This window comes from Dissoconium aciculare, assembly GCF_010015565.1.
Source record: "Dissoconium aciculare CBS 342.82 unplaced genomic scaffold K489scaffold_2, whole genome shotgun sequence".
NCBI lineage: Eukaryota > Fungi > Ascomycota > Dothideomycetes > Mycosphaerellales > Dissoconiaceae > Dissoconium > Dissoconium aciculare.
Genome location: NW_022984952.1, coordinates 2,414,503 through 2,427,260, shown reverse-complemented (window position 1 = coordinate 2,427,260; position 12,758 = coordinate 2,414,503). Strand labels below are relative to the sequence as shown.

Here is a 12,758-nt window from a genome sequence, read left to right as displayed (position 1 = left end):
AATAGCCTTAAAAATTAGTATTAGAAAGCGACTTTAAACCCTTCTAAATCTTCTATTTATTAAGTAGTTTTTAAAGTCTTTATATACTAGGAGCTCTATAAAGCTATACTTAAAAGGTAGTAAAATTAATAGGTTAAGCATTAATAATATAGCTTTAAAATTAAATATATATAAGCTAGAGCCTCTAAACTCTACTTAGATATTCTAGAGAATATTTAGTTTAAATTATATAGCTTTAAATATATCTATAAAAGTATTTTTATTAATATAAAAGACATAGTTATAGACTATATACTAAGTCTATTTTAAGAAGGTCTATTTTAGAGAACTAAAGTAGTTAATATTAATAGGCTAGATTATATAATATAAATAAAAAGGTATTTAGAGAAGGATAATATTATTAGTTATATAGAAAGAGGTAAATTCTAGTATTATATAGCTCCTATAACTAACTAGCTAGTATTTATAGTCTTTTACTAATAATAGCTTTAATTATATATATACTTACTATAAGTAGAATATAGTTAAGCTATATTCTATAAAAAGTCAATTAATTAACTTTACTACGTATAATTTAACTTTATATATAAGATTCTAGCTCTACTAGCTATAGTAACTATAACTATCTGAAGTAACTTAAATAGTTATAGGTAAGTATAGCTAGTAGTAATAAAATTAATTCTTATTCCTATTTAAAGGGTACTATAAGAATAAATATTTATTATTATATAGTTAAGACGTATTCTATAAAAAGGTTAGTTAATTAATTAATTAATTAAATTATATACTTTTCGAAGTAATAATATATTAGTATCTAACTCCGCCGGCTATAGTAGCTATAACTATCCAAGGCAACTTAGATAGTCGTAGTTATAGGTAAGTATAGCTAGTAGTAACGACGTCGACCCTTTACTCTCTAGAGGGTAATATAATATTTATACTTTAGAGAAGTCTTCTTTAAGCTATAAATATTTAATAGTCTTACCTTTAAAGATAACTTATAGTAATATAGTTAAACTATCTATCTAGGCTCCTTAAATAACTATAATCTATTAATTAGTTAAAAGCCTAACTTACTTTAGCCTACTAATTCTTTTAGATAATATAACTACTTTAAAATTGAAGATCTAAACTAATTAAAATCCTATCCAAAATAGTTATAGGTCCTTTTAGATTATACTATAAGTAAGGGATTATATTAAATAAACTTATTAAATAGATACTAGCTAACTTTAGATTTCTCTTAGCTTTATAAATAGAAGTAATTATAAATTATAAGATATTAAAAGTGAAAGAGAGCTCTTAAGAATCCTACTTAGATATATTTTAATAGAGCTATTATATATATATTAAAGTTATTATTATAGTTTATAGAAAACTTAGTAGCTATACTCTAGAGGTAGCTATATCTTAGTACTTAATTTTAAGCTATAATTAATTTATATCTAAGTATTAGAACTATCTCTTAGAAATTACTATATATTTTTCTAATATAGCTTTATTTAATTAAAGTATGAAGAGTATTTAAGCTTTAAAGTAGAAATCTTTACTTTTTCTATATATGTAATCTTTTTTTAAAAAAAAGAAATCTTAATAAAGTTTTTAAAGGTTATAACTACTTTATAGTTTATCAATCTAGTATTTCTTTTTATAAAATTAAGAAAATTTAAAGTTATACTAAAATAGTTTATAGAAAGTATAAGATTTAGGGTTTTATAGAAGAATCTAAGATTTAATTACTAGCCTATATTAGAGTACAAAATTATATCTAGAGGTCTTTAAGTATTTTAAATAAATCTATCGTATTATAGCTATTTATTACTCTATTCCTTTAAATATTATCTATATATTCTACTTTAAAGGCGTTTCCCTAATACTATACTCCTTGCTAGTATATCTTTAGATCTCTTAATATATAATAAGAATTATCTAAGCTATAAAATTAGCCGATCTAGTAATAAAAATAGCTAGAGTTTTGATATTTAAAAAGCTTTTAGAGCTTAGTCTATTAATATCTCTAGTAGTATCGAGTAGCTTTTAGAAGCTATATATTATTAGAGCTAGAGGTATATATTCTATACTAGAATAGTTCATTTCTAATAGTATAGAATATATAGTAATTTCTAGAAGGTTTATTTAATATATTCTCTACGATTACCTTTTTATTCTTATCTTCTTAGGACTTTTAACTATATATTAGAAATAGTTTCTAGGTAAATATTATTTATCTTTCTAGAATCTAAGTATTTCTAAGCTTAGAAAGACGCTTTCCCTTTCTCTAAATATAGAGAGCTCCTTAAAATAGGTAGAAGATTAATCTAAGCTAGTAGTTATTTTAAAACTATAAAGGTTTAGGATTATATAGTACTATAAATTATAATTATAATAAAAATTCTAGAGCTATCTTTTTAGCTATATAATCTAACCTTCTATAAGCTTTACTCTAGTTTAGAAGAATAAAGTAGTATAATATACTTCTATTATATAAAAAGGTAAGCTAACTTTACTAGCTATAGTAACTATAACTTACTAGTATAATTTAAATCGTCGTAGTTATAAGTAAGTATAGCTAGTAGTAATAAAGCTAGCTCCTAATAAGAAATAGATATATCTCCTTTATAAAATATTCCTAAAAACTATAGATATTTAATCTAGCTTTAGGACTTAAATATCTCTTTCAGCTTAAGTTAAAGTAAAATATAAAATAATCCCTTTTTAGAAAGAAAGTAATAATAACCTTGAGTTATTTAAGTTATTAAAGTAATTAGAACTATATTCTCTTAGTAGGTACTAAGCTTTATATACTAATTTGTTTATATATACTAATTCCGTTCTACTATTTTAATAAGTAAACGCTTAGTATTAGGTAAACTATATTAGGTTTAGAGAAAAATCAGAAATTTAAGAAATACTCTCTAACTTCGAAATTTTTAAGTAAATAAATACTACTTCTCTAACGCCAAGCACCAGGGCGTGGCCACCCCCAGGGCGTGGCCACCCCCAGGGCGTGGCCACCAATTTCCGTATTAACCACAACAACAACTTCAACGCGTGATGGCTCCATCAAAACGCGTCCAAATGAGCTCAAACGAAGGGAGTATACTCCTTGCAATATCAGCTCTCAAATCAGATGCTATTGACTCCGTGTCAGCCGCTGCAAAAATGTACAATATCCCAAGATCAACACTACGTCGCAGATTGCAAGGAATGCCTAGTAGAGAGGACTACATGCCACAGAATAGCAGTCTTACTCTGATCGAGGAGGGCGTCCTTCTTAAGGACATATTGAAGCAGGATTCTCAAGGGCTATCTCCTACCCTTGATATTATACGATCTATAGCCAATTCCATCTGCAAAGCTAAGGGAAAACCTGAAGTTGGCCGGCATTGGCCTAGCAGGTTCATTCAGCGCAATCCCTCGCTAATAATGAAATCTGGAAGGACCTATGAATGCCAGAGAAGGCTCTGTGAAACTCCGGCAGTGATTGAGGCTTGGTTTGAGCTTGTGAAGAACACTATCAACAAGCATGGCATCTTACCACAAGACATGTACAACTTTGATGAGACAGGCTTTCAATTAGGCCAGATCTCAACTTCTAGAGTAGTCACATCATTTGAAAGGACTGGTAGGCCAAAGCAAGTCAAGCCTTCAGGCACTGAATGGATCACAGTCATCCAAGGAGCCTGTGCGGATGGTTCAGCCATACCACCACTCCTCATCTTCAAAGGCAAGACTATCAACTATTCATGGCTTGGAGAAGACTTTCCTCAGACATGGATGTTTACAGCAAGCCCTCAAGGCTGGACAAGTGATGAGATTGGCTTGCAATGGATCCAACACTTTGAAAATCATACAAGAATGAAGACTATTGGCAGCAAAAGATTGTTGATCCTGGACAATCATGGGAGCCATACAACACCAGAGTTCACCTCTTTCTGCATGAAGAACAATATTGTCCTTCTCTGGATGCCTCCTCACTCATCTCATATACTCCAGCCTCTTGATGTTGCCTGCTTTGGCCCTCTGAAGCAGGCCTTCTCAAAACAGACTCAGCACCTGATCCGCAACCATATCTTTCATATCAACAAAAGCACCTTTATGGATGCATTCAAAGCTGCATACTTTGAATCAATCACACCTCAGAACATCCAGGCAGGGTTCAGAGGCTCTGGCCTGCATCCATTCAACCCTGAGGATGTGTTATCAAGGCTTGACCCATCATTTTCATCACCTCTCAGCGCAGCTTCACAGGGCTCCTAGTGTACAAAGACTCCAAGGACTACCCAAGAGGTGGATCAGCAGGCCACATTGATTAAGAGAAGGCTAGAAAGACATCAGAGCAGCTCTCTAACACCTATCTTTGAGGCCTTGAACCAGCTTTCCAAAGGAGCTCAAGAAATGGCTGCTTCTGCTGCTCTACTTCAGTCGCAGGTTTTTGCTTTACAAGAGGCTAATAAAGCAATGCATGAACGCAAATCCAGGAAGAGGAAAGCAATCCTATTAGACCATGCTCTGTCAGCCTCTCAGATCCAAGAGATAGTTGAGCAAGAGGAGGTAGAAGCACAAATAATAGAGCAGATGCCGAAGCCTTCAAAGCGTGCTAGCAGGTGTAGCAAGTGTGGTACATCAGGCCATAACTCTAGAACATGTAAAGTAGAGTAGCCAGTATTGATATATAACATATCTGAGTTTCAGAGCAATTCATTGAGTATTCGTTGAGATAATCAATATTGAAGGTGGTTCATGTTGAAATTGGTGGCCACGCCCTGGGGGTGGCCACGCCCTGGTGCTTGGCGTTATCCTAATAGATACGTCTTCGTTCTCCTAAAGAGTTTTAATACTTAGTAGACTAAATAAAAAAGGATAATAACCCTATAACTATAGGAATAGTAGACTCTATTCTTTACTTAGAGATAGGTTTAATAAGTAGTAGAAGGAATAAGAAAACCCGCTTACTAAGTAAAGTAACTACATATATAATTATAGGAAAAGAAATAATATAATTACTAATATATATTTATTAGAGGTCTAGCCCTGAAGAGCTATACGTCCTACCTAGTTTAAAACCTTTAAGTAGGGTTAAAATAGTATTAATAAATAAATATATAGATAAATAAATAGACTGTCTTATAATTAGCTAAAATAAGTTTGTTTAAGTTAGATTTAAATGTAAAAATATTAATCTTATAAGTTTAAATTATATTACGAATTAATTTTAGAATAATTAAAAGTATAATAATAGCTAATTCTTTTAGCTAGTTAGTAGACTTATTAAGTAGCTACTCTCTTTTATAAAGATATTATATATTCCTTTACTAGGTTTCTAATTTATAGTAATATTTTTACATTATATCTTATTTAGTAAATTATACTTATTAGGCGTTAGTTTAGTTATAAGAAATCTTCGTTTTTAACCTATAGACGTCTATATAATTGTAGCCGAAGCTTTAGGCATTAAAACTATAGACGATATACCGCTAGCTCCTAGTCTCTAGACTAGAGTCTACCTCTTCTATAGGTTTCTACGATATAGCACTAGCCGTACGTACTAGGATAGTGTAGAATACGATAGCAGTATCATTTTCTGTCTAACCGAGCAATAGCTACAGACATACGCGGTAGTAAAAAGCGGGCAGAATTGTAGATAGATATAAGACTACGATTATTGCTTCATTTCGAAATTGCGATATTTGTAGCTACACTTCAATAGAGACTTGATTCGATAACAACACGTTAATAAATGATTCAACCTCAGGCGAATATACAATTACAGGGAGAAACCTGCTCCTTCTCCATATAGAGGTGGTAATCGTCATTAACATCCTGGAGCGAGGCGAGGAATATTCTCTTGTTAGGTCTATACAATCATTCGAACCCTGGAAGATGTCTTATCAAGATCTCTACGCAGCCAAGTATCTTGCTAAATACTAACCACGGTGGCCGTCGATTATTCTGTGTAAGCACATTAATGGATCTCACGAGGGTCCTCAATGGCCAGAGGATGACTTGACACGAAACAGTATGCTTTACGAAAGTGCCCTCGACGAATGGTGGCCGCGGTTGCGAGGTGTTTGGCGCGTTCGCTACAATTATGATGAATGTCCATAGCCTTTCAAACATCTTGCATGGCTCGTTTGCAACGGCAAGGGATCCATGGTCGACGTACACAACGCCATCAGTCCAGCATTGCTGAGACGGATCCCTGCCATTACGTTTGAGTCCACATAGACTTTTTTCCGCCGCCTTGCATGTCGCCAGCCAACCATTTCGGCTCATGGATCAACCAGCGGTAATGCGACTTCGCATCTTCCGATACATTTGTCTTGACCTACATCTCACGGTGGACGTTAGACGTCGACACGGAGCACAGTCTGCTCGGTAACAAGCAATGGTTGCCTCACGAAGTGTTCGATGAGTTGAAGCTGCAGTTTGATTTCTGGTCTCTGACAGCCGGCTCTAAGATCTTTTGCATACTATCAAGTTACACAATGGCTCACGATGAATGCTGTGGTCGTGATGATGTAGTTAACCTCCATCTCGAGTTCACCCTAGCGCGAACTCGAGGATTGGATTTGCAACACCAAGACTTCGCTTCTAATGACTTTCTGACGTCCGATATGGTGGATCGAACTGATCAAAGGGAAGCAAGTCTTGAGACGTTGAGAAAATAACGCGGCATTGACAGCGAAATCTCTGTGATATTGATCACCGACATGAGGCAGTGGGATTTTCTAAATCCAGAAGTGTAAGATCCTAGGCACGAGCCAGAACTGCATCTACAAGCTCGACACTCGATCAGATTCGACACTCGCAAGCCCAGATTGACCATGGCATCCTCCCACAAGTCCCAGGAAATCCGGACGAGTCTACCGAATTAAGGATGCGATACGCTATCCGCCCAGATCCAGTTGATAATCAGTGACGCGGGACGCGATCTAACCCGATACAGTCGAAAAAGCAATGTCTTCCGGGCTCAGGTTGGTCTGCCGATATTTCGAGATGAAATCGTCTCTCGGGATATACCCTCCACACATTCTCCGTTTTCCCGTAAAAGCCGCTCGTCCATGCAAAGCTCGCCAATTGTCAAAGATCAGAAGCTGACCTGGTCTTAGCTGAAACCAGTATTGATTCTTTGGATTGCTAAGGATCGCGTCAAACTTTGCGGCGGCGTCATACCACGCATCCAGCTCGTCCATTTGAGCTGCGATACCAGCGCGATCGGCATTGTTCCATCGGACCTGTGTGAGATGGCCTCCTTGAGGATCGTGAGAGAGTGTAGGGAGCGCCTGCGCTGGTTGGATGCTGATACCGTCATTGCCGCTGGCATGAGCGTACACGCCTGTTCGACTCAAACGAAGGTAGGCATCTTTGTCCTCTGAGTAGAGCTGGGCTGCAGCGCTAAACCCGTCGACGAGAGAGCTTTCTCCACCGGAGCCTTCAGTGTGCGAAAGCATGTGGAGAGCCTGCAAGCCTGCAGCCTCGGTGAAGTAAGTATTGTCGGTATGCGATTCAAGACTTTCGCTGGTATACGCTGTGTCCTTCGAGGACAAATCCGATGTGAAGTCGTAAAATGCACCTGTGACCTCCTATCAGAATTTTGTCATCCAATCATCATGCACAGACCTACCATAATGTGTATTCCTGATGGGTCCAATGGCCGCAAGCGCTGTTTCGGTGGCCTCGGGAGTCGCTGGCAGACCTTCCAGGAAGCAGAAGCCATAGACACGCTAGATCATTGTCGATTAGTGCCGTTCGTATTGTCCAAGCGATGTGCCTCACAATCTTGTGCAATAGGCTACCCATGCCATTTCCGTTGCTAAAAGTCTCGAATGAAACGGCCGGGGGTGCGGCAGCAACCTCAGCTCCCCAGAGAGAAGTACTGTTCTCGCATGAGCTTTATAATTGAATTAAGAGCGTTTCTGCAGCTGATAGCGACTCACGGGGCTAGTCCATAGCGCTTTCGCATCGTTTCAGTATCTTTCCTTCGCTGAAGGAAGGCAGCGGGAAATTGTGCTTCGTGACCGTCGCCAACTATGATCTGAAGTATCAGCAATGGCACGAATAGGCAACACAGGCGTTGCTCACAGGTAATGGAGATCAGTGGCTTGTCTCCTTGAGTCATTTCGAAGCTGGTCAAAGAGCAGTCGATAGTGCCCTACAGATCCGTCAGCGCTGTCGACGAGCTTCGTGCTTTAATTTCACCTTGAAGACATTGAACTGCCTTTGAGCAGTATCCTGATTTCTGCATCGCGAGCAGGCGCAGTTGTCCCTAATTGATCAGCTGGAATCAACGTCCTAGGTGTTGACGACCTTACCTCAGCCACCTGCCAGATCTGCCGTATCGTTAATCTGTTGCTATTGATGTCGCTCGACGGCAGGCTCGACTTACATTTTCTTGTACTGGACTTCTCGTTCATCAAAAATCTCGAGTATACCTTGCTTCAATCGTAAACGTGGTGGACGTAGATCGCTTTTGCCTTCCTCAAACGAAGGGTTGGGATGCTAGTATCACCGTCAGCAAGAATGGATAATACGATCCTTGAATGAAGATCGGGGTACACACACGGGTTGTTGTGGTCCCTTGAAGAGCGAAGCACCTGTGTTCGGTGATGAAGTGAACGGGGCCGCAAAGCCACTGGCGAGGCCTAGGCCATCTGTGCGTCCAGACTGGTTGACTTGCTCAGCGGAGATGACGTTGTGCCGTAATGCGTGGCCTATCGTGAAGTTTCTTGCTGCAGAATGGATCCCCGGCTGGACCGAACAGGATGCCAGGATCGTGGTCTGCGAGACGTAGGCATGCTTGTCAAGTCGTCCAAGCAAGCTGGGCCTATACAATTTTGTGCTGTTCAGTGGTTGTTCTTATAGCTGTTGCACGGACCGGTGCCGTCAAGCACCTCTTGATCTTACCTATTGCCCAGACGAATCATAGCCGACACCATAGGCAAAACGCCAATGGAAGAGTTTGCAACTTCGCTCCAACAGCACCACAATCGGAACTTCAAACCAGAGATTGCGAAGTGCGGATTTATGACAGTACAGAAGCCCGCCGTATGAAGGTGGAGGGGATTTCGAGGGATCATCGAAGTCATGTGACGGGGACGTGGCATACTGCAACAAAAGAGGAATTACCAAGTACGGAAGTGACACCTCAGGAATGCTCGTTTATTAGCCGAGATTTGCTGTTAAGACCTCGGAAAGTTCAATCGCAATAAGATATGAAACATCAGAGAGGATATAACAGGACCGAGTATTACGTCCCACTCAATGTTTCATGACGATAATGATGATCATGATCACAACAATCACTACGACATCGGGGCAACTCTCCTGATGTCAAGCTCGTAATTCTCCCTTGCACGCCTTGCTCGCGTCTGCAGGAATCAAATTCGGTAGTGTACATAGTTGGCTTCATGGAACTTGGCACGAAACGTCAAATCGATGTTGGTAGCAAACAACTTCAAGCGAAGAGTCTAGGTCATAAGATTATTCATATTTTGGGTTAAGAATAATAGTTGATGTGAACTTTGCACTTCTGCAAAGGTAAAAAGTGGCATGTCCAATGACACGCCTCAGGAATGCACACTCTCGTCACCTCAGCTGAGAGTTTGACAGCCGCGAGCGCACGAGATTGTCTCGCCAGGTTTATTCCCGAGATACCATAGGCCATGTGCTTTCCCCCAACGCCCCCTGTCTATCCTCATAGTGAACCCAAATCTAGAAGCCCGAAATTTTTACAAAGACCATGTGTGAAAGCAGAAACCGCGCAGGAAGGAAACAAAAGACCAGCGCCAATCAAAGCCTTGTCCAAGGAGACAAGCAGTAGAGCAGACCAATAAAGCAGAGCAGTTTTTGCGCGCACGCAGAAATTTGGAAAAAAGCAGGACAAATGCGCAAGAATGCCGGGGGCCGAGAATTGTTGTCCTCAACGAATTGCTCATCGCTCGATTGTGTGAAGGAACGGCGAAAGTGGAAAAAACAACGAGGATAGTGTAAAAACCAGAAGTGCCACGACATGAATGATCCTTGGATGTGGCAAGGATGTCGGGGTATCAAACTTTTGGGACGGGTGAAAAACGGTATGAACGCTGCAAAACAAGGTCGAAAAAGCACGAGTCAAAGCATGACGAAAGAAAATGTCTGCCAACGGGGCAAGACCAGAGTGCTCTGGTATTGTCCGTTTATCCCATGACTGACTGGGTGGCGTTGTAGCCAGAAGTCATGGTGTATGGCCGGTAGTGAGCTTGATATGCACAAGTGGAGCAGGAGCAGTCGAAGCGATGAGTGTTGTTCGTCCAGCCTCGTTGGTCCCAAACGTTGCCGTACGAAGACAATGCAGGATAGTACGAAGGGTGTGCGCTCTGCGGATAGGCATAGGCGACCTGTCGAGCATGTTCCTCGGAAGCTCGGCGTGCTGCATCGGTTACTGGGTCGTAACTCTGGAATCTTCCGGATTGATCTTCGGTGGATTCGTTCGACTGATAGTGCTGCTGAGATTTGTACATCCCGTCTAGGCCTCGAGATGAGGACCAAGGGTCGACCGCCGAATACGGTGTCAGGTATGGCATGGAACGCGCGGGCATGGACATGACCTCGAACGCATTCGACGAAGCGGTCAGTGGAGTTGGGTAAGGCGAGTAGCGATCCGCGTGTCGGTTTTGACGGTGTAAGTTAGTGTCGAGCGGTGCCAGGCGAATTGGCTGATGCTTGGAAGCATATTCAGAATCGTATTTGTGCCACGAGTCAATCCAGGCCTTGAGACAGTCCGGCTCAATGTGGAGACGATATTGGATAAGCGCAAGCCATTTCATCTCGAGGAGGTTGAGTTCTGAAACTTTGATGGCGGTGACATCAGACCATGATCGGTTGATGAAGGTGTTATCATCTAGAAATTTACTGCCGAGAACAAGGGCGACGGCGAGCAGCCGGTAAATCTGATTCTCGCCGCTCTGAATCGATCCTGGGTGCTTCGCAAGCCTGTCGTTGAGGTAGTGCAAACTGAGCAAGATCGTTGCGGATGGTAAACGGGTTGCCGACAAGACCTGGTGAACCCATTTTCGGAACGACGGATGGCTCTGCATCTGATGCTGGAAACTTCGGGTTACGTCAATATCTGCAATGCAGATTGGGGAAAGATGGAGGGCATACATGGATTGAGCAGCTTCGGTGACGAAGTCGGTCATGCGGTCCATCTCGTAGTCCAGCTTGGCAGAAACACCGCCAGTAGCCTTCTCTTCCTTCGCGGCTGGACGCTGTTGATCGCGCGTGGTCGCAGTGCTCTGCTCCGACTGGGTGGGTCGCTGATAGGATTCCGCAGAGACGGCACGCTCACTGCTCCTCATGGGAGGCAGAGTCTGTGCAGTGTGGTCGTAGTAGCTGCTCTGAATGGGCGGAAGGCTGGTGCACGAATAGTTGCTCTGTTGATATGGGTAAGTCGCCGACGCTGGGGCAATCACTTGTGGCATGAATCCCGTCTGGTACTCGTATGCAACATCGTGGCGTGTCGTCTGAGAGGCATATGGATCGTGAGGATACGGCATCGAGCGGAAGGCATAGCCAGATCCCGAATCTGGAGGCGTGAGTGGAAGCTGGCCACCATGGGGCCTCGAGTAATAGTTGGCCATGATTTGGGTATGTCGGCAACCAAAGAAACGACACGAAAACTCGAGCTAAGTGAGGTCAGAGGATATTGCACAGGCGCTGTACGAATCTCCGACAAAACCAACCGTTTCTTTGGTGTTTCCACTCGACGACGTGAGCCGAATCCGATGTCACGGACGCACACGTCTAGTCACGACCCACCATTCGTCGTCGCTGCTGCCGTCGAGCCTGGAAGGGTCGTGAATGGGCGGGCGTGTTTTGCGTCGAGTCAGATGTGCTGCTTGGAACTGGTTATACACTCGTGAGAAGGTTCGAAAGATCCCGCCGACAAGGAGCAGAAGGAGTGATGATCGCGTTGTCGAGCGGAGAGAGAAAGTCGAGGTGCGCAGGCGTCGCGGAAAGTGAGGCGCGAGACAGTGAATGAGACGGTGCTAAATGAATAGTTCGCCTGAAAGATGAATGTTCGGTAATGTAACCACTATACTATGTTCGATGGGAGCCGGCCGGAAAGAGAGCGTGGACCGCCGTAGGAGCCTAGGATGATGCCGCGACGGATAGTGGTCGAGCGTGAGCGGATTCTCTGCGTTGTGGTAGGAGAGAGGGTAGGGCCGTCGCAGGGAAAAGCTGGTCGGTCTCGACGGGAACGTGTCGATGTCGATGAAACGGAATCGACCTGCGAGGGAGAGAGAGAGAGAGGAAATGTCGATGTTTGGGGAGAAGTGATGACGAGATGAAAGAGAACAGGGAAAGACGAAAGTTAGACAGCGGCGCGAGTCGCGAGCGTGAAGTGTGTGGGTTTGTGCGTGTGTGTGTGCATATGGGTGTGTGGGTGACTGGGTATGTGCGGATGTGGGTGAGTGATGAGTGGTGGTCGCAGTGGAAGTGGGTGCGTGTGTGGGAGCGAAGGTGACGAGCAGCTGTCCGCGAAAAGGCGTGTGCGGACCAGAAACAGCAGCAGCGGTAGCGGCAGCAGGAGCAGGGAGAGAGAAGGAGAGAAAAAATAATCACGGGGACGTGGTGAGAGGGCGAAAGCGAGAGAAAGCCGGGAGTGTGTGCGCGTGTGCGCGTGCGTGTATTGTGTTGAGTCGGAGGTGGTGGTGATGGTGGTGGTAGGGGGGCGTGTACGTCCACTGTATTTTGAAATGATCTAAACTAACTAC

At 42.1% G+C, this 12,758-nt stretch overlaps 2 protein-coding genes across 2 annotated transcripts; both read right to left on the bottom strand.

The window, feature by feature from the left end:
• Positions 1-6,803: 6,803 nt before the first annotated feature.
• Positions 6,804-9,028, bottom strand: K489DRAFT_123840 (Trimethyllysine dioxygenase). The gene is made up of 9 exons (XM_033598987.1): positions 8,908-9,028; positions 8,566-8,827; positions 8,390-8,502; positions 8,316-8,333; positions 8,203-8,269; positions 7,941-8,155; positions 7,780-7,879; positions 7,628-7,727; positions 6,804-7,576 (listed from the first exon to the last, which is right to left on the bottom strand). The coding sequence occupies exons 1-9, from the start codon at positions 8,937-8,939 to the stop codon at positions 6,936-6,938; spliced, it is 1,548 nt and encodes a 515-aa protein (XP_033463759.1). The 5' UTR covers positions 8,940-9,028; the 3' UTR covers positions 6,804-6,935.
• Positions 9,029-10,178: 1,150 nt separating this feature from the next.
• K489DRAFT_312179 (uncharacterized protein) lies at positions 10,179-11,621 on the bottom strand (the record flags this gene model as incomplete). The annotated part of the gene is made up of 2 exons (XM_033600842.1): positions 10,179-10,443; positions 10,477-11,621. The coding sequence occupies 2 exons, from the start codon at positions 11,619-11,621 to the stop codon at positions 10,179-10,181; spliced, it is 1,410 nt and encodes a 469-aa protein (XP_033463758.1).
• Positions 11,622-12,758: the final 1,137 nt, after the last annotated feature.

Coding starts and splice junctions, on each gene's coding strand:
- K489DRAFT_123840 (XM_033598987.1), bottom strand. CDS start 8,939: ATGGTGTCGGCTATGATTCGTCTGGGCAATAG. Junction 8,503..8,565: donor TCAAGGGACCACAACAACCC/GTGTGTGTACCC, acceptor CGGTGATACTAG/CATCCCAACCCTTCGTTTGA. Junction 7,880..7,940: donor AAGCGCTATGGACTAGCCCC/GTGAGTCGCTAT, acceptor ATGCGAGAACAG/TACTTCTCTCTGGGGAGCTG.